Source organism: Bombina bombina, chromosome 8 (genome assembly GCF_027579735.1).
Source record: "Bombina bombina isolate aBomBom1 chromosome 8, aBomBom1.pri, whole genome shotgun sequence".
Lineage (NCBI taxonomy): Eukaryota > Metazoa > Chordata > Amphibia > Anura > Bombinatoridae > Bombina > Bombina bombina.
Window position 1 is genome coordinate 253,170,213 of NC_069506.1, and position 21,327 is coordinate 253,191,539.

General features: G+C 41.1%; 1 protein-coding gene across 1 annotated transcript in view; it reads left to right on the top strand.

The window, feature by feature from the left end:
* Positions 1-21,327, top strand: part of LOC128639095 (uncharacterized) — a 246,551-nt gene that overhangs the window by 54,387 nt on the left and 170,837 nt on the right. Inside the window, exons 2-3 of the mRNA XM_053691247.1 lie at positions 8,120-8,233; positions 8,415-8,561. Of these exons, the coding sequence (XP_053547222.1) occupies positions 8,120-8,233; positions 8,415-8,561 (261 nt within the window). The remainder of the gene's footprint in view (positions 1-8,119; positions 8,234-8,414; positions 8,562-21,327) is intronic.

Consider the following 21,327-nt stretch of genomic DNA (forward strand, 5'->3'; position numbering starts at 1 on the left):
ACTTCTTGTCCTCCAACTCATTGCTTGACCCCCTGCAATCTGGCTTCTGTCCCCAACACTCAACTAAGACTGCCCTAACCAAGGTTACTAATAAACTTCTTTTTGCTAAAAACTACGGCCACTACTCTTTACTTATCTTACTTGACCTGTCTGCTGCCTTTGACACCATTGATTATCCCCTTCTCCTACAGACTCTCAGCCCCCCTGAGCTCTCTGACACTGCCCTCTCCTGGATCTACTCTTATCTCTCTAATAGGTCCTTTTCTGTTTCCTTTGCGGGTGACTTCTCCTCTCCATTGCCTCTGACTGTTGGAGTACCTCAAGGTTCTGTTCTGGGTCCTCTACTCTTCTCTATTTATACTTCCTCACTGGGTAAACTTATCAGTAGCAATGGCTTCAACTCACACCTCTATGCTTATGATACTCAGATCTACCTATCCACCCCTGCACTATCTCCTTCTGCCCTTTCTCACATCAGTGTCTGCTTATCTGGCATTTCTTCTTGGATGGCCTCTAACCACCTAAAAATCAACATGTCCAAGACTGAGCTCCTTCTAATCCCCCCCTCTAATTCTACCCGGTTTCTAACTTTTCAATCACTGTTGGTGACACCACTATTTCCCCATCACCCCAAGTCCGCTGCCTAGGAGTTACACTTGACTCCAATCTGTCCTTTATACCCCACATCCAATTGCTCTCTTCATCCTATCACAACCACCTACGCGATAGCTCTAAAATCTGTCCATTTCTAAGTGCTGAAACTACTAAACAACTAATCCACTCACTGGTAATTTCCCAACTTGACTACTGTAATAACCTATTAACTGGCCTACCTCTCTCCCTCCTCTCCCCTCTTCAATCCATCCTAAATGCCTCTGCTAGGCTAATCCACCTCTCTCGATGCTCTGTATCTGCCGCACCTCTCTGCGAGTCCCTTCACTGGCTCCCCATTCACAGCAGAATTAAATTCAAAATTCTCACCCTGACCTAAAAAGCCCTTACCAACACAGCCCCCCCCACCTGTCCTCACTCATCAACGAATATACTCCAGCATGCCCCCTAAGATACAACAATGACCTGCTCCTTGCATCGTCTACTATCACCTCCTCCCATGCTAGACTACAGGACTTCTCTCGTGCGGCACCAACCATCTGGAATGCATTTCCTTGAGCTGTCAGACTTTCCCCTAACCTTTCCTCCTTTAAACACTGTTCAGGAAAGTTTATCTCCAAATCAGTAACAAATGAATTCCACTTGCCTAATATCTGCCCTCATCTAACTCCACACAAACATCATTCCCACCTTTGCAGTCCCCACCTCCTGTTTCTTACCCTCCTACCCATCTAGAGTGTAAGTTCCCACAGGAACAGGGCCCTCAATTCCACCTGTATTTGTTTGTTAAACTTTGTCTGGTATATTTTATATTGTATTGTACTGTACTTTTATCTGTGTACTCATGGACAGCGCTGCAGAATCTGTTGGCACTTTATAAATAATAATAATAATAATAAAATAATAAATAACATATATATACTGTATACATATAAATACAAATACATCGCTAGCAATTTATCTTTATGTATTTCTATGTTAAAAGTCATTTGGCAGCTTTTTTTTTTTTTTAGCACCCAAGATCTCATATCTTTGAGCCCTTTTTTTGTGCAATATTTTTTTTAAATAATTGTTATCAGATGGTGTTATTATGAAGGTAACTGTACTTGGTAATGTGTTTTTTATGTGTTTTGTGTAACTTTTTAGTTTCGGAAAACATGTATATAGCCCATCTGGGTATGTTTTTGTAAAAATATATAGTTTTGCTTATTTTTATATAACACTGTGCTGATTTTCAGACTCCTAACCAAGAAGTTTTAGATGTATACTGATGTTATACAGACTTAAAACTGTTTCTGTTTGTATAATGAGTCTTCTCAAATGCAGGGGGTAGGATCTGCTCTCAGGCCCATTAAGTGGGTTTCCCAGGCTAATCTAATCAACAGTGCTAAACTGGGAGCTTCTAAGTAAGTTTTTAAAATGTTTTATACTGGATTTGTATATCAGTATCTATGCATATTATTCTTATTTTAGTTTCTATGTCATGCAGTTAAATGAAAATTAGTGTATACTGCCACTTTAATCATGCATATGATACACATTCACGTGTAACTATATATAGGCCAGGTAATTTGTTATAATTACATACAGAATAGAAGAGTTACATGGATACAGTGTTATATCACTATTTAGTGGCTAACATTGTTTAGTGCTTTCAATTTTGAAATGTTTATAACATTTTGTATTCAAAGACTGTGCTAATGGAAATATTTGGCACCACTTACGTGAATATCCCATGATCCAACACAAACAAGAGAATAATGTTTTTACCTAGTAGCCTCATAAAAATACAGACTAATATATCTGCCTGTTTAGGCCACTTAGGATGCATACTGTCCAAATGGTAAATCTAATAGGTGTCTTTCTGCTTTAGAATTTGTTTCTACCCCCTTCTCTCAATTTATCTACATGGTATACATTCTCAGGGTGCAGATTTTGATAAGAAGGGGCCACTTCACCAAGGGGCCACTTCCCTAGGGTGTCTAGGTGCCTATTGGCAAGCAGGAGCACATTTTTCTGGGGTGCTTGGCAGCCTATTTAGCAAGCAGGAACCACTTTTCCAGGGTTTTTTAGTGTGTTTTGCTGAGCAGGGGCCACTTTCTTGGAATGCCTGGGAGCCTATTAGTGAGCAGGGGTTGCTACCTCAGGGTGCCTGTGCGCATATTAAAAAAGCAGGGACAATTTTCCAGGACATCTGGGTGCCTATTGGCTAGCAGGGGCCTCATTCCTGGGGTACCCGGCTGCCTAATGGTGAGCAGGGGTTACTTTCAAAGGGTGCTTGGATGAGTTTTGGCGAGTGGGGGTCACTTTTTGGGGGTGCCTGGAATCCTATTGACAAGCAGGGACCATTTTCCCATTGTGCTTGTGCACTTATTGGTGATCAGGAGCCTATTTTTTAAGATGCCTGGGAGCCATTGACGAGCAGGTACACATTCCAGGGGGTGCCTGTGTGGCTATTGGTGATCAGGGGCCTCTTTCCAGGGGTGCCTGAGTGCCTATTGGCAACCAGGGACTACTTTCTTGCGGTGCCTGGGCACCTATTTGCCAGCAGGGGACAATTTTCCTGGGGTGGCTGGGCAAAGAGGGGCCACATTTTTGGGGTGCATCAGTGCCTAATGGTAAGCAGGTGCCACTTTCTTAGAGTGCTTAGGTGTGTTTTGGCGAGCAGGGACACTTTCCTTGGGTGCTGGGAACCTATTGGCCAATAGAATGCAAGGTCAATTCTATTGGCTGATCCAATCAGCCAATCGGATTGAACTTCAATCCGATTGGCTGATTAAATCAACCAATCGGATTTTCCTACCTTAATTCCAATTGGCTGATAGAATCCTATCAGCCAATCGGAATTCGAGGGACGCCATCTTGGATGACGTCATTTAAAGGAACCGTCATTCGTCATTAGTCCGTCGTGCTGGAAGGATGCTCCACGCCGGATGTCTTCAAGATGGAGCCGCTCCTCGTCAGATGGAAGAAGATAGAAGATGCCGCTTGGATGAAGCCTTCTGCCAGTCCGGATGTCCTCTTCTGCCCGGATAGGATGAAGACTTCTACCGGTCTGGATGTCCTCTTCTGCCCCATCGGATGAAGACTTCTGCCCGGATCAGATGACCACTTGTGCCCGGCTGGGTGAAGACGGCTCAAGGTAGCCTGATCTTCAAGGGGGTAGTGTTAGGTTTTATTAAGGGGGGATTGGGTGGGTTTTAGAGTAGGGGTGTGTGGGTGGTAGGTTGTAATGTTGGGGGGGTATTGTCTTTTTTTTACAGGTAAAAGAGCTGATTACTTTGGGGCAATGCCCCGCAAAAAGCCCTTTTAAGGGCTATTTGTAATTTAGTATAGAGTAGGGCATTTTATTATTTTGGGGGGCTTTTTTATTTTATTAGGGGGCTTAGATTAGGTGTAATTAGTTTAAACTTCTTGTAATTTTTTTTATTTTCTGTAATTTAGTGTTTGTTTGTTTTTGTACTATAGTTTATTTAATTTAATTGTATTTAATTTTAGCTAATTGTAGTTAATTAATTTAATTTATTTATTGATAGTGTAGTGTTAGGTGTATTTGTAACTTAGGTTAGGATTTATTTTACAGGTAATTGTGTACTTATTTTAACTAGGTAGCTATTAAATAGTTATTAACTATTTAATAGCTATTGTACCTAGTTAAAATAAATACAAAGTTGCCTGTAAAATAAAAATAAATCCTAAAATAGCTACAATGTAATTATTAATTATATTGTAGCTATCTTAGGGTTTATTTTATAGGTAAGTATTTAGTTTTAAATAGGAATAATTTAGTTAATAATAGTAATATTATTTAGATTCATTTAAATAATAATTAAGTTAGGGGGGTGTTAGGGTTAAGGTTAGACTTAGGTTTAGGGGTTAATAACTTTATTATAGTGGCGGCGACGTTGGCGGTGGCAGATTAGGTGTTAATAGATTTAATAGGCTATGTGGGCTACGGCGGTTTAGGGGTTAATACTAGGATAAGTTTATTGCGGTGTGGGCTATGGCGGTTTAGGGGTTAATACTAGGATAGGTTTATTGCGGTGTGGGCTATGGCGGTTTAGGGGTTAATAATTAGGCTTATTGCGTTGTGGGGGGTTGTCAGTCTAGGGGTTAATACATTTATTATTAGGAGTGAGAGGGGGGATTGCGGCTATAGGGGTATATGTGTCGGGCTTATTTTTGGGAGGCAGGTTAGACAGTTACGGGAGATTTAACATTTTAGTTAGTTTTCTTAGGCGCCGGCAGTTTCTAAAGTGCCGTAAGTCACTGGCGACTCCAGAAATTTGTAGTTACTCTCATTTCTGGACATCACTAGTATATCCGATTTACGGCACTTTAAGAACTGCCGGCGGGGTATATGTAATACCCCGATGTGCAAGGTGAATTTACGGGCGGCGCGGGTTCCCTCGCTTGCACCGAAAACTACGCCGTATATCAGATCATGCCCCTAATAGCCCTATAAAAATAAAAAAGCCCCCCAAAATAAAAACACAGCCTAACCTACAATAAACTACCAAGAGCCCTTAAAAGGGCCTTTTGTAGGGCATTGCCCTAAGTTAAACAGCTCTTTTACCTAGAAAAAAATACAAATTCCCCCCAACAGTAAAACCCACCACCTAACCAACCTAAAAAAATTAAGCTACCCATTGCCTCTAAAGGGGCATTTGCATGGGCATTGCCCTTAAAAGGGCATTCAGCTCTTTTAACCTGCCCAAAGCCCTACCTAATCTTATAAAAAAAACACCCCAAAAAATAAAATAAAAAAATAACACTAACCACAGAATATCTACTCACGGTTCCTGAAGTCCGGACATCCATCTCCATCCAGGCAGTGAGAAGTCTTCATCCAGGTGGTGAGAAGTCTTCATCCAGGCGGCGACATCTTCATCCATCGAGGAGGCGTCTTTTATCTTCATCCCGGCAGTACAGAGCAGAACTATCCTGGATGGCGATGATATCCTGCGCAGAGCGCCCTCTTCATACAGTCGTACACTGAAGTTGAATGTAAGGTACCTGTTTCAAAATGGCATACCATGCATTCCTATTGGCTGATTTGATTCTTATAATTCAAATCAACCAATAGGATGAGAGTCTCTAAAATTCTTTTGGCTGTACAAAACAGGCAATAGGAGGAGAGCTACTGAAATTCTATTGGTTGATTTGAACAGCCAATAGGATTTCAGAAGCTCTCATCCTATTGGCTGATTTGAATTTGAAGACTCAAATCAGCCAATAGGAATGCAAGGTGACCGTATGAAGAGGATGCTCTGCGCAGGATGTAATCGCCGTCCAGGATAGCTCCGCTCTGTGCCGCCAGGATGAAGATAGAAGATGCACCCACAATGGATGAAGATGTCCCCGCCTGGATGAAGACTTCTCACTGCCTGGATGAAGACTTTGCGCCGCCTGGATGGAGATGGATGTCTGGAATTCAGGAACCGTGAGTAGATATTCTGGGGATATTGCTTTTTTTGTTTGTTTTTTTGGGGGGTGGATTTTAAGGGCAGTAAAAGCGCTGAATAACCTTTTAAGGACAGTAAAAGAGCTGAATGCCCTTTCAAGGGCAATGCCCATACAAATGGTCCTTTAGGGGCAATGGGTAGCTTAGGTTTTTTTTAGACTTTTTATTTTGGGGGGTTGGTTGGGTGGTGAGTTTTACTGTTGGGGGGACTTTTTTCTAGGTAAAAGAGCTGTTTAACTTAGGGCAATGCCCTACAAAAGGCCCTTTTAAGGGCTATTGGTAGTTTATTGTAGGTTAGGGGGTGTTTTTTTGGGGGGGGCTTTTTCATTTTTATAGGGCTATTAGATTGGGTGTAATTGTTTTCATTTTTGCTAATTTCATTTATTATTTTTTTTAAGGTTAGAGTTTTTTATTTTTCGTAATTTTAGTGTTTATTATTTTTTGTAATCTTAGATTTTTTTGTAGGATTATTTTTTTTTAAATTTGTAATTTAGGTTTTAAATTTTTTCATAATGTTAGGTTTTTTTAAATTTGTAATTTAGGTTTTTTAATTGGTAGTTTTTTTATTTTATTAGAATAGTAATGTTAGGTAATTTATAGTTTAATTTTAGTTTTTTTTAATTTCTCAGGTAAGTTTTTATTTATTTAAATATAGGTATATTGTAATTTTAATTTAAAGTTAGGGGGTGTTAGGTATAGGGGTTAATAGTTTAATTTAGTGTTTTGCAATGTGTGGGGGGTGGCGGTTTAGGGGTTAATAGGTTTAGTTTATTAGTTACGATGTGGGGGGCTGGAGGTTTAGGGGTTAATACTTTATTATAGTGTTGGCGATGTGGGGGGCTGGCGGTTTGGGGGTTAATAGGTTTATTTAGTGTCAGAGATGTCGGGTGCGGCAGATTAGCGGTTAATAGGTTTATTTAATAGTCGCAATGTGGGTGGGAGCAGATTAGGTGTAATAAGTTTAATATAGTGTTTGCGATGCGGGAGGGTGGCGTTTTAGGGGTTAATAAGTAGTTTATGGGTGTTAGTGTACTTTGTAACATTTTAGTTATGAGTTTTGGGAAACATTTTTGTTACACAAAATCCATAACTACTGCTCTCAGATTGAGGAATGGATTGTGTCAGTATAGGCTGTAACGCAAGCTTTTTAGCCTGAATGCACAACCTGTAATATGGCGCTATAGAAAATCACCCACTCAAATGTAAATTTTTTGAAAGCGGCTTAAACGTTGCATTACAGGCTAAAATGCTTGTGGTATAGCTATCCCGCTGCGACTCGTAATATGCGTTACTGGCCATTCCACTTGCAATGGCCAATTTTTCAGCGGTATAGCCATACCGCAACACTTGTAATCTAGCCGATTGTTTTCTATACAAAATGATACACAAAATAATTACCTTTTCTGCATTCTAGATGGTAGGTTTTAGCAAATTGGAATGAGCCTGTTAAATAAGGGTATTCACTTAAAGTGAACAAGCTTAAACAATATACAAGTGGGTAACTGATTTACATTTTTTTTAGATTTAGATCTGTTTTAACACAGGGGTTTTAAATGGGAAAGCAGTAAAATGGGTAAAGGAATGCAATGAAAATGGAATGAACCCAATTTTCCTGTATTCCGATAAAGCATACACTCTTAAGCATCTTATTTCTATTATCCTATTTCCTTCATTCTCACTGTATCCTTTGCTGACTGTGAGCTAGCTGAACACATTGACATTGCCAAGAGGCATGTACTGTATGTTCAACCACCAATGAGCAGCTAGCTCACAGTAGTCCACTGCTGCTCTTGAGACTACTTAGGTATGCATTTTAACAAAGGATACAGATAGAATAAATCAAATTTGATACCAGAAGTAAAATGGAAAATTGTTTAAAAGTGTATACCTTATCTGAATCATGAAGGTAAAATATTGGAATTAATGCCCTTTTAAGCATTTATTATACTTTTTATACAATCAACATTTTATTTCTTCTCATATAACATACAGTAATATTATGAATTTAACTAACTTAACAACAATTTTCTGTTTATTTTTCAGGTTATTCTCTCTCTTGTGCAATATGTGAGAGCTCTAGTTCATCCTGTATAGGCGTAACTGTAAATTGTCCAGCTAACTACAAATGTGGAACTTTATATGCACTTTCCACTGCAGGTATGTTAAGATCTTGAATGAACCAATGTTTGTATTATTCTGAGCAATAGATAATAAGTTACTTAATTCTCAATATAAATATAAAAGCAAAATATATAAAATGTAAAATTTTTGTACAAATATATTTATCTGTATCTCTGCAGTTTAATAAGAATGCCTTTTTTTTCTGCATTGCCTTTAGGTGGCTATTCCACTGCATCATTTTTTAGGTTTTGTGCCCCGGCAAGTGTATGTGACTTAAAGGGAGATATCAGGAGTAAAGATATGACAATACAAACTGCCACATCTTGTTGTAGCACTGATAACTGTGTTCCAGAAACACCCCAATGTAAGTGTTTTTTCTATTTGTATATGTGGTTAATATGAATATCAAGTAATAAACCATGTGTGTCTACATATATATATAATGTTCAGAAGAGAGCACTCTCACCTCAATTTTCAGCTGCCAGGGTGCCAACGGTTAAATATAGAGAACAAAAGGAGGCACTCTCTGCTTTTAGCAAGTGAGTTTTATTATCTCAAGCGTGATGTTTCAGGGACACACTCCCCTTCCTCAGACAAACAAACACAAATCACAAGTGGCAATTTAAACTGTGTAAGCCCCCCCCCCCCCCCCCAGTGAGAAATTACGCCAAAATTGTAGCCATAGTGAACCTCAGTAAATTAAACCTTTGCAGGTTCAACACTTTTTCAAACATCAAAAAATTATTCAAAATTATATCATTGCAATAAAAGCCCATATGTATATATATTAAATATATAGTTAAGTCATCACTTACATTACATTACATTACACAGAGGTCCTAGGTATTGGAAAGGACCTTGACGTGGTACCTGGGCTTGTCCCATTTGGCCAGATGTGGTAACTAGTGATGTCCAGAACTGTTCGCCCGCGAAGGTTCACAGCGAACATAGCTTGTTCGCATTCGCGTTTGTGGGCGAACACATGGCGATGTTTGATCCGCCCCTATGTGTCATCATTGAGGAAACTTTGACCCTTTATGTCACAGCCGCCTGACACATTAGAGCCAATCAACATCAGACACTCCCTCACAGACCCTCCCAGCTACTCGGAATCCGCCATTTTAGACTCATAACGACCTTGCTTTCTTAATGAGAGGAGGTGTTGTGTTTTTGCTCCTGACATTAATAGGAAAAACATAGCTAGACTAATGTATTTACAGTCCGGAAGGACTCCACTCATCTCTGCTGCAAGCACAACACCCCAAAAAAGCTCTTTTTAGGGCTATATTTCGTGCCGTTTTTTTTTTTTTTTTTTCCGTTTTTTTTTATTAGCATTTGCCTGGCTTTCAGGCTGTGTGTTTAAGGCTCACAGCATATGCTGTGATTACTGACACCACTGATATCTCCCTAACAACATTAGTTTAAATTTAACTAACCAAAAAATTTAATTATTTTGCTAGTGTAATTTTTTTTCATTTTCTATCAGGCCAGTGTCACACAGCATATACTCTGGTTCATTGCTCTGTGCCAGCCAGCAGCCACCAGTGTTAATATCCGTTTATAACATTATTTTAAATTTAAAAAAAAAATAAAAAATATTTTGCTAGTGTAATCTAATTACATTTACTATCAGGCCTGTGTCTGTCAGGCTCACTCAGCATTAATATACCTCATTTTTTTTCAGTCTTTTGGTTAATTGGTCTGTGCCAGGCAGCCACCCAGCACTCATATCTATTCTTCTTCACCTTAATTTTAATATAAAAAAAAAAAAGTTTAAATTTGTTTGATAGTGTAATCTAATATAATTTTCTATCCGGCCTGTGTGTTTTGCTGACATACAGAGCCTACTGTGTTTACTTGGTGCCCTCCCTAGTCTATGAGCCACGACTCATATGTGTTTAACCTTTTTTTAATTCCCCCCCCAAAAAATAATTTAAATCATTTTTCTAGTGTAATCTAATAGTATTTTCTATCAGGCGTGTGTGTATCTGACTTACAGAGCCTACTGTTTTTAATAGCTGCCCTTCCAAGGCTATCAGCCACGACTCATATGTATGTGCTTAACCTTTTTCTTTAAATTCCCCCAAAAAAGTCTTTAAATCATTATGCTAGTGTAATCTAATTTTATTTTCTATCAGGCCTGTGTCTAACTGTCTATCTGACTTACACAGCATACTGTTGTTAATTGCTGCCCTACGTAGCAGCCAGCCAGTGCGACCACTCATAGAGTCATATGTGCATTGCACTTCTTAACATAATTTTAATATTAAAATCTAAAATTTTAAAATATTTTGCTAGTGTAATCTAACTTAATTTTCTATCAGGCCGGTGTTTTTGTCACTTACACAGCATACTGTGTTAAATTGCTGTCCTACCTACCATCCACGACTCATATCTGCCAGCCTGTGTGCCAGGCCCAACTAGCCAATTAGTGGCACCAATCATAATTCTTGTAACAGTATATAAAAAAATAAAAATCATAATTTTTTGGACTGCAAATATTCAGTCTCCTAGTGTCATTGAATTGCATTTACCTCCTGCCTGCCACTGCCAGCCTTTTGTGCCAGGCCGTCTAGCCAACTATTTACACCAATCATAATTGTTGTCACAGACAGTATAGTTACTAATTAAAATTAAAAAAATTTTGATTGTTGATCTTAATCCTCAGTTTGCTCGTGCCCTAGAATTGCACTTTTCTACTGCCTTCCAAGCCTGTGTGCCAGGCCTACTTGAAAAATATTTACACCAATCATATTTGTTGTGACAGTATTCTTACTAAGAATACTGTGGTGTAAATATTGGTGTAAATATTGCCAGCAATCATATTTCTTTTAACAGTATTGCAAAAATTGTCAATCATCACTGTTTTGACTGTCAGTAATCAGTCTCCTAGTGTCCTTGAATTGCATTTACCTCCTGCCTGCCAGCCTTTTGTGCCAGGCCGTCTTGCCAACTATTTACACCAATCATAATTGTTGTCACAGTATAGTTACTAATTAAAATTAAAAAATTCTTGATTGTTGATCTTAATCCTCAGTTTGCTCGTGCCCTAGAATTGCACTTTTCTACTGCCTTCCAAGCCTTTGTGCCAGGCCTACTTGAAAAATATTTACACCAATCATATTTGTTGTGACAGTATTCTTAATAATTAAAAATTAAAATTTTTGGTAATAGTTGTTGTGAATCCTCAGTTTGCTGGTGCCATTGAATTGCACTTTCCTCCTGCCTTGCAGCCTGCTGTGAGCCAGGCCCACCTAGCCAATTATTGCCAGCAATCATATTTCTTTTAACAGTATTGCAAAAATTGTCAATCATCACTGTTTTGACTGTCAGTAATCAGTCTCCTAGTGTCCTTGAATTGCATCTACCTCCTGCCTGCCAGCCTTTTGTGCCAGGCCGTCTTGCCAACTATTTACACCAATCATAATTTTTTGTCACAGTATAGTTACTAATTAAAAAATTCTTGATTGTCGATGATCTTAATCCTCAGTTTGCTCGTGCCCTAGAATTGCACTTTTCTACTGCCTTCCAAGCCTGTGTGCCAGGCCTACTTGAAAAATATTTACACCAATCATATTTGTTGTGACAGTATTCTTAATAATTAAAAATTAAAATTTTTGGTAATAGTTGTTGTGAATCTTCAGTTTGCTGGTGCCATTGAATTGCACTTTCCTCCTGCCTTGCAGCCTGCTGTGAGCCAGGCCCACCTAGCCAATTGTTGCCAGAAATCATATTTCTTTTAACAGTATTGCAAAAATTGTCAATCATCACTGTTTTGACTGTCAGTAATCAGTCTCCTAGTGTCCTTGAATTGCATCTACCTCCTGCCTGCCAGCCTTTTGTGCCAGGCCGTCTTGCCAACTATTTACACCAATCATAATTTTTTGTCACAGTATAGTTACTAATTAAAATTAAAAAATTCTTGATTGTTGATGATCTTAATCCTCAGTTTGCTCGTGCCCTAGAATTGCACTTTTCTACTGCCTTCCAAGCCTGTGTGCCAGGCCTACTTGAAAAATATTTACACCAATCATATTTGTTGTGACAGTATTCTTAATAATTAAAATTTTAAATTTTTGGTAATAGTTGTTGTGAATCCACAGTTTGCTGGTGCCATTGAATTGCACTTTCCTCCTGCCTTGCAGCCTGCTGTGTGCTAGGCCCACCTAGCCAATTATTGCCAGCAATCATATTTCTTTTAACAGTATTGCAAAAATTGTCAATCATCACTGTTTTGACTGTCAGTAATCAGTCTCCTAGTGTCCTTGAATTGCATCTACCTCCTGCCTGCCAGCCTTTTGTGCCAGGTCGTCTTGCCAACTATTTACACCAATCATAATTAATGTCACAGTATAGTTACTAATTAAAATTAAAAAATTGTTGATCTTAATCCTCAGTTTGCTCGTGCCATTGAATTGCACTTTTCTACTGCCTGCCAGCCTGTGTGCCAGTCCCAACTAGCCAATTAGTGCCACCAATCATATTTATTGTAACAGGATTGGAATTTCTGTTAATCATAACTGTTTTGACTGTGATTCTTCAGTCTCCAAGTGCCATTGAATTGCAGTTTCCTTTCTCCCAGCGTGTGTGCCAGACAGGCCCATTTGCCAACTAGTGCCAAACAATCATATTTGTTGTCACAGTACTTGTAATATTTTAAAAAATTAACAATTTGTGATTTTTAAAACATCTGTCTTTTTTGTTGTTGTCAGTCTCACAGCGTATACTGTGCCCACTTTCACAGTGCCACCACTCAATTGGTGTAATAGTATTGTTAGTGTCCATTTAAAAAAAAATGACAGGCAGAGGCAGGCCACCCCGCAGGTTCCGTGGTCGTGGTCGTGGTGCTGTGATTCCTTTAGACCCTACAAATATGCACATTGTTCAGACGCCGGGTGCCAGGGGGGACGCAAAAACTTCTGAGGAGGACCTAGTTGAATGGCTAACACAGGACACCCAATCTTCTTCAGCTTCCGCTGCTAGTCCTCCTAACCTTGACGCACCATCTACGTCCAGCTGTGCTTTGGGCAGGTCTCAAGTGACCAGTGACACTCCCCTGCCTGTCACCACAACCAACACTAGCACCACAGCCGCTTCACTTGATCTGTCACAGGAGTTATTGACACATCATTTTGAAGAAATGAGTGATGCGCAACCATCATTGACAGAGGATGTAGATAATAGTGATCAGTCTCAGTCAGGCAGCATTACCGACATGGAGGTACGGTGTGATGATGATGATGATGTTGTACCCGCTGCTGCTTCCTTTCTTGATGTTTCAGATACAAGTGAAGCGGTTGATGATGATGTGTCGGTGGATGTCACGTGGGTGCCTGCTAGAAGAGAAGAAGAAGAGGGGGAAAGTTCAGATGGGGAGACAGAGAGGAGGAGGAGGAGACGATTTGGAAGCATGGGGAGGTCGTCTCAAGGAGCTAGTGGCACAGTCAGACAGCATGCATCGTCACCAGGGGTCAGCCAGACAGCACGTCGACGCCCATCAACGCATGCTGTTGCCACCACCAGAATGCCGTCATCTCAGAGCTCAGCAGTGTGGCATTTTTTTTGTGTGTCTGCCTCTGACAACAGTGATGCCATTTGCAACTTGTGCCAAAAGAAACTGAGTCGTGGGAAGTCCAACAGCCACCTAGGTACAACTGCTTTGCTTAGGCACATGGTCTCCCATCACAAAGGCCGATGGGAAGAACACATGAGTAGAAGCAGCACACAAAGTGAAAGCCGCCCTCCTCCTCCTGCTCCAGCATCTTCAGCCACGTCAACCAGTGCTGTCCTCCTTGCCCCCTCTCAACCATCCTCCACTCAGTCTCTCTTACGTAGCAGTTCCTGGTCATCTGCCCACAGTCAGGTGTCTGTCAAGGACATGTTTGAGCGTAAGAAGCCAATTTCTCAAAGTCACCCCCTTGCCCGGCGTCTGACAGCTGGCTTGTCTGAACTCTTAGCCCGCCAGCTTTTACCATACAAGCTGGTGGAGTCTGATGCTTTCAAAAAATTTGTATCTATTGGGACACCGCAGTGGAAGGTACCTGGCAGAAATTTCTTTTCACAAAAGGCAATCCCAAACCTGTACTCTGTTGTGAGAAAGGAAGTTATGGCATGTCTGGCACACAGAGTTGGGGCAAGGGTCCATATGACCACGGATAGCTGGTCTGCAAAGCATGGTCAGGGCAGGTATATCACCTACACTGCACATTGGGTAAACCTGCTGACTTCTGACAAGCATGGAATGCGTGGCTCTGCAGAAGAGTTGGTGACACCGCCACAACTTGCAGACAGGCCTGCTGCTTCCTCCTCTACTCCTCCTACTCCATCCTCTTCCATAATCTCTTCCTCGGCAGAGTCCTCTTCAACTTCTGCGTCTTGCTCCACATCTATGGCACCCCCCCAGCTCCCCAGGTACTATGCTACAATCCGGGTACGGCAGTGTCACACCGTCTTGGGGTTGACTTGCCTGAAAGCGGAGAGTCACACCGCACCAGCACTCCTGACCGCCCTGAACGCACAGGTGGATCAGTGGCTGACTCCGCACCAACTGGAGATTGGCAAGGTTGTTTCTGACAATGAAAGTAATTTGGTGGCGGCATTGAAATTGGGCAAGTTGACACATGTGCCGTGCATGGCACATGTGTGTAATCTAATTGTACAACAATTTGTCCATAAGTACCCAGGCTTACAGGATGTCCTGAAGCAGTCCAGGAAGGTGTGTGGCCATTTCAGGCGTTCCTACACGGCCATGGCGCACTTGTCCAATATCCAGCGTCGAAACAACCTGCCAGTGAGGCGCTTGATTTGCGACAGCCCGACACGGTGGAATTCAACACTCCTAATGTTTGACCGCCTGCTCCAACAAGAAAAAGCTGTTAATGAGTATTTGTATGACCAGGGTGCTAGGCCAGCCTCTGGGGAGCTGGGGATATTTTTTCCAAATTACTGGACGCTCATGCGCAATGCCTGTAGGCTCATGCGTCCTTTTGAGGAGGTGACAAACCTTGTCAGTCGCACCAAAGGCACCATCAGCGACATCATACCATTTGTTTTCTTCCTAGAGCGTGCCCTGCGAAGAGTGCTGGATCAGGCAGTAGATGAGCGTGAAGAGGAAGTGGGAGAGTTGTGGTGTCCATCACCCCCACAAACAGCCGAATCAGCATTGCTTGCTGGACCTGCGGCAACGCAGGAAGAGGATTGTGAGGAAGAGGAGTCAGAGGAGTAATGTGGCTTTGAGGAGGAGGAGGAGGAAGTAGACCGAGCACAACAGGCATCCCAGGGTGCTCGTTGTTGTCACCTCTCTGGTACCCGTGGTGTTGTACGTGGCTGGGGGGAAGAAGATACCATCAGTGAGATTAGTCAGGAGGAGGAACGGGACATGATTAGCTCGGCATCCAACCTTGTTCAAATGGGTTCTTTCATGCTGTCGTGCCTGTTGAGGGACCCTCGTATAAAAAAGCTGAAGGAGAACGACCTGTACTGGGTGTCCACGCTTCTCGACCCCCGGTATAAGCATAAAGTGCCTGAAATGTTACCAAATTCCCGCAAGTCGGAAAGGATGGAGCATTTTCATAATAAATTAAAAACTATGCTTTACACAGCGAATAAGGGTGATGTCACAGCACCACGGGAATGTAACAGGGGAAGAGATGAAATTAATCCTCCTCCTCCCACGACCCCAAGGACCGGACGCTTTCCTGACGTCTTGTTGATGGAGGACATGCGTACCTTTTTAACTCCCATGCACCATCAGAGCCTTTCGGGATCCAGCCTTAGAGAAAGACTCAACCGACAGGTAGCAGACTACCTAGCTTTAACTGCGGATCTCGACACTCTCAGGAGCGATGGACCCCTTGACTACTGGGTGTGCAGGCTGGACTTGTACCCTTAGCTATCCCAATTTGCAATGGAACTTCTGGCCTGCCCCGCTTCAAGTGTCCTGTCCGAAAGGACTTTCAGTGCAGCAGGAGGTTTTGTCACTGAGAAGAGAAGTCGCCTAGGTCAAAAAAACCTTGACTATCTCACTTTTATAAAAATGAATGAGGGCTGGATCCCGAAGGGACTGACATTGGGCGATACATTTGAATAAAAAAGGCCTGATGATGAGATGAGCTGGCTTGGGCTACAACTGGTACACAGGCTGGCCTTTTTTTTGTTATAAAGCCGGAGGACTTGCTTGACTTATCCGCCAACAACTAGTGTTCAAGCCACAAGCTTTTAGGGCACTTTATAAATGTTTTACAAACATTAATTTTTCTGGCCGCTGCTACAGCAGTTGCTACAACAATACCCAATTTTTTCAGTCATTTGTACATTCCTAATTTTTCTGGCCTCTGCTGCAGCTCTGTGGGTACAAAACTCAAATAAAAAAAATAAGGCACATAACACTAGTGATTAAACTGTTACGAATTGTACAACTTAGCAAACCACTCATATCTGGTGGACCATTAAATTGAACGCAAAATGCCACAAATTTGAAGGAGGAGGACCGACCAAGCATCTTTATCCGTCTCTTGGTTGCTCTAAATTATCTCTGTGTTCCATCTATGCCATACCTGTACTCTATTGTGCAAAAGGGTGGCATATGTGGTGTTTCATGCTGTTGTGCCTGTTGCGGGTCGTGGCCCATGGTATAAAAAGGCTGAAGGAGAACAACCTGTAATGGGTGCCCCATCAAATTTTTAGAAAAATGTTCCTGATTCCTCTCAATTATCTCTGGGTTTCTAAAATGGATGCCATACCTGTACTCGCTTGTGCAAAAGGATGGCATATGTGGTGGTGTTTCCTGCAGTTGTTTCTGTTGAGGGTGCTGGACCCTCTTATAAAAAAGCTGAAGGAGAACGACCCGGAGTGGGAGTCCAAGCATGGTTTTTGGGGCTATTTCACTTTTCCAAACAATTATCTGTGGGTTTCTAAAATCAATGCCGTACCAGTACTCTATTGTTCAAAAGGATGCCATATGTTCTCTTTCCTGCTGGTATTTTGTTTGAGGGTCCTGGACCCTCTTATAAAAAGGCCTAAGGAGAAAGAGGTGTACTGGGTGTCCACTCAATTTTTTTTTCTATTTCACATTTGACCAAAATTATCTCTGGGTTTGTAAAATCAATGCTGTACCTGTACTCTATTGTTCAAAAGGATGCCATACGTCCTCTTTCCTGCTGGTGTTTTTTTTTGAGGGTCCTGGACCCACTTATAAAAAGGCCGAAGGAGAAAGAAGTGTACTGGGTGTCCATCGAATCATTTGTTTGATTCAAATTCCCGGTTGCAAATAATGATCTGTGGGTTTCTAAAATCAATGCCTTTCCTGTAATCTAATTTTCAAAAGGATGCCATATGTCCTCTTTCCTGCTGCTGGTTTTGTTGAGGGTCCTGAAGCCTCTGCTAAAAAAAGGCCTAAGGATAAATAAGTGTACTGGGTGTCTAAACATTTTTTTTTCTATTTCCCGGTTGCAAATAATGATCTGTGGGTTTCTAAAATCAATGCCTTTCATGTAATCTATTATTCAAAAGGATGACATATGTCCTCTTTCATGCTGTTGTTTCGGTTGAGGCTCTGGGACCCTCTTATTAAAAAGGCCTGAGGATAAATAAGTGTACTGGGTGTCTAATCAATTTTTTTTTCTATTTCCCGGGTCATATAAATGATCTCTGGGATTCTAAAATCAATGCCTTTCCTGTAATCTATTATTCTAAAGGATGACATATGTCCTCTTTCATGCTGTTGTTTCGGTTGAGGTTCCGGGACCCTCTTATTAAAAAGGCCTAAGAATAAATAAGTGTACTGGGTGTCTAATCAATGTTTTTTTTCAATTTCCCGGGTCATATAAATGATCTCTGGGATTCTAAAATCAATGTCTTTCCTGTAATCTATTATTCAAAAGGATGACATATGTCCTCTTTCATGCTGTTGTTTCGGTTGAGGCTCCGGGACCCTCTTATTAAAAAGGCCTGAGGATAAATAAGTGTACTGGGTGTCTAATCAATGTTTTTTTTCTATTTCCCGGTGGCAAATAATGATCTGTGGGTTTCTAAAATCAATGCCTTTCCTGTAATCTATTATTCAAAAGGATGACATATGTCCTCTTTCATGCTGTTGTTTCGGTTGAGGCTCCGGGACCCTCTTATTAAAAAGGCCTAAGAATAAATAAGTGTACTGGGTGTCTAATCAATGTTTTTTTTCTATTTCCCGGTTGCAACTAATGATCTCTGGGTTTCTAAAATCAATGCCTTTCCTGTAATCTATTATTCAAAAGGATGACATATGTCCTCTTTCATAATGTTTTTTCTGTTGAGGCTCCAGGAGCCTCTTATAAAAAGGCCTAAGGATAAAGAAGTGTACTGGGTGTCCAATCAATGTTTTTTTCTATTTCCCGGGTCATATAAATGATCTCTGGGATTCTAAAATCAATGCCTTAACTGTAATCAATTGTTCACAAGGATGCCATATGTCCTCTTTCATGCTGTTGTTTCAGTTGAGGCTCCGGGAGCCTCTTATAAAAAGGCCTAAGGATAAAGAAGTGTGCTGGGTGTCCAATCAATGTTTTTTTTTATTTCACAGTTGCAAAAAAATTATCTATGGCTTTCTAAAATCTATGCCTTACCTGTCATCTATTGTTCAAAAGGATACCATATGTCCTCTTTCCTGCTGTTGTTTTTTTTGGGGGTCCGGAACACTATTCTAAAAAGGCCGAAGGAGAACGACCTGTACTGTACTGGGTGTCCAATCATGTTTTTGTTTTCAATTTCACGGTTCATAATAAATATCGCCGTGTAACTAAAATCAATGCCATACCTGTACTCTGTTGTTCAAAAGGATGGCATATGTGGTGTTTCATTCTGTTGTGGTTGTTGAGGGTCGTGGCCGTGGGACAGCGTATAAAACGGCTGAAGGAGAACAACCTGTACAGCCTTGCTCCTCTTTTTAGGCAGGCCAGCTCTTTGCATACATGCCCACAGACTCTGTAACGCATGCCTCTTTTAGGGAGAGGTGCAGCCATAATGCAGGGTCAGAACCTCTGCCTGCAACTGTTATACTCGATTTTGCGAAAGGAAGTAAGGTTACCATGGTTCCCTGCACGCACGTATTGTTGTTATATTTTGGTGAGGGTAATTATGATGGCCATGTAGACCACCACCACTGAGAGTCCTAGAAGTAACAGGGATGAGATGAAAGAGCTAAGAATAGTAGAACTTGAAACAACAGAGTTAGCCATGGGTGTTAGTGCAAGACCGCTTGGCTTTTTTTTGGCTTTGGGTGCGGCTAATCATGCAGGCCATATAGAGCTGCCACCATTCGGTGTTGTATCAGCTATAAAAATAATAAGAACTGTACTATCAAAATACAGACAATGAAGGGCCTATGAAGACTGATCAAAGGTTGGATTATAGTATTTTGTTCGGCTAATCATGATGGCCATGTAGACCGCCCGTAACAGGGATGAAAGTGCTAAGAATAGTACTAATTGAAACAACCGAGTTAGTCATGGGTGTTAGTCTAAGACCACTCGCCTTTTTTTTGGGTTTGGGTGCAGCTAATCATGAAGGCCAGATAGACCTGCCACCATTTGGTGTTGTAACAGGTATTAAACTGCAAAAAACAGTACTACTTAACACAACCTACTTACCATGGGTCCCAGAGCATATGTTTGGTTATTAAATGTTGTAAGGGTAATCATGCAGGCCATATAGACCTCCACCGATAGGGTGAGTATGAGTAACAGCTATTAAAATGCGAAGGACATTACTAATTAACACAACATAGTTACCATGGGTCGCAGACCAAGAGCAGATGCAGATGTCTTATTATTATATTTTGTATGGGTAATCATCCAGGCCATATAGACCTCACCAAATAGGGGGAGTTACAGAGATTAAAGTGCTAAGAATGGTAGTACTTAAAACACAACCTAGTTAAAATGGGTACCAGACCGCATGTCTTATTATTATATTTTTTCAGGGTAATCAGGCAGGCCATATAGAACACCCCCGATAGGGGGGGGAACAGGGATTAAAGTGCTAAGAAAAGTACTAATTAACACAAGCTAGTTATCATGGGTCCAACACTGTGTGTCTTGATGTTATACTTTGTCAGGGTAATCATGCAGGCCGTATAGACCTCCCTTGATAGGGGGAGTAACAGGGATTACATTTATAAGAATAGTAATACTTAAACACAACCTAATTACCATAGGTCCAAGACCAGATGTTTTATTATTATACTTTGTCAGGCTAATCATGCAGGCCATATAGAGCTCCAACAAAAGGGGGGGTAAGAGGGATTCAAGTGATAAGAAAAGTTTTACTTAACACAAAAAAATTACCATGGGTCCCAGACCACGTGTCTTGTTGTTATACTTTGTCAGGGTAATCATAACCGCCATATAGACCTCCACCAATAGGGGGAGTTACAGGGCTGAAAGTGCGAAGAACAGTACTACTTAACACAACCTAGTTGGGTCCAAGAACGCATGTTTAATTATTAGACTTTATTAGGGTAATTATATATCTAACAAATCTATCTATTTCTCTTCTATCGATTCTATCTAACTATCAATCTATGTATATCTATCTATCTATCCTATCTATCAATCTATCTTCTGTCCGGGATGTTTTGAGACAGCCACTTTGGGAATGTTAGTTGATTTAGGCCCATTATGGCTTAAAAACAGACTCTGCATAAACTATGTAATTTTCCATGGGAGTTTTGCCAGGGATCCCCCTCCAGCATGCGACAGTCCAGGTGTTAGTACCCTTGAAACAACTTTTCCATCACTATTGTGGCCAGAAAGAGTCCTTGTAGGTTTTAAAGTTCGCCTGCCTATTGAATTCAATGGCGGTTTGCGGGTTTGCAAACAATACCGGAAGTTCGAAAATTTTAGGTTCGCAACATCACTAGTGGTAACTAACCTTTCCATTTTTGCTTTTAAATCTTAGCTGACAGCTTGTAAGTGAGTGCTGGACTTTCTCTGTGTGTTGTATTAATTTGTTTTCTAATTTGCCCTATGATTTTTTCACCCAGACCTGTCTGGGGTTAACTGCCTGTGACTCTGGGGACAGCACAGCTTCCTGTGAGTGCCCGTGAGCACCCAGGGCTGAGCTTGTTGCAGGGTCAGGGGATGTGTACCCGGTCC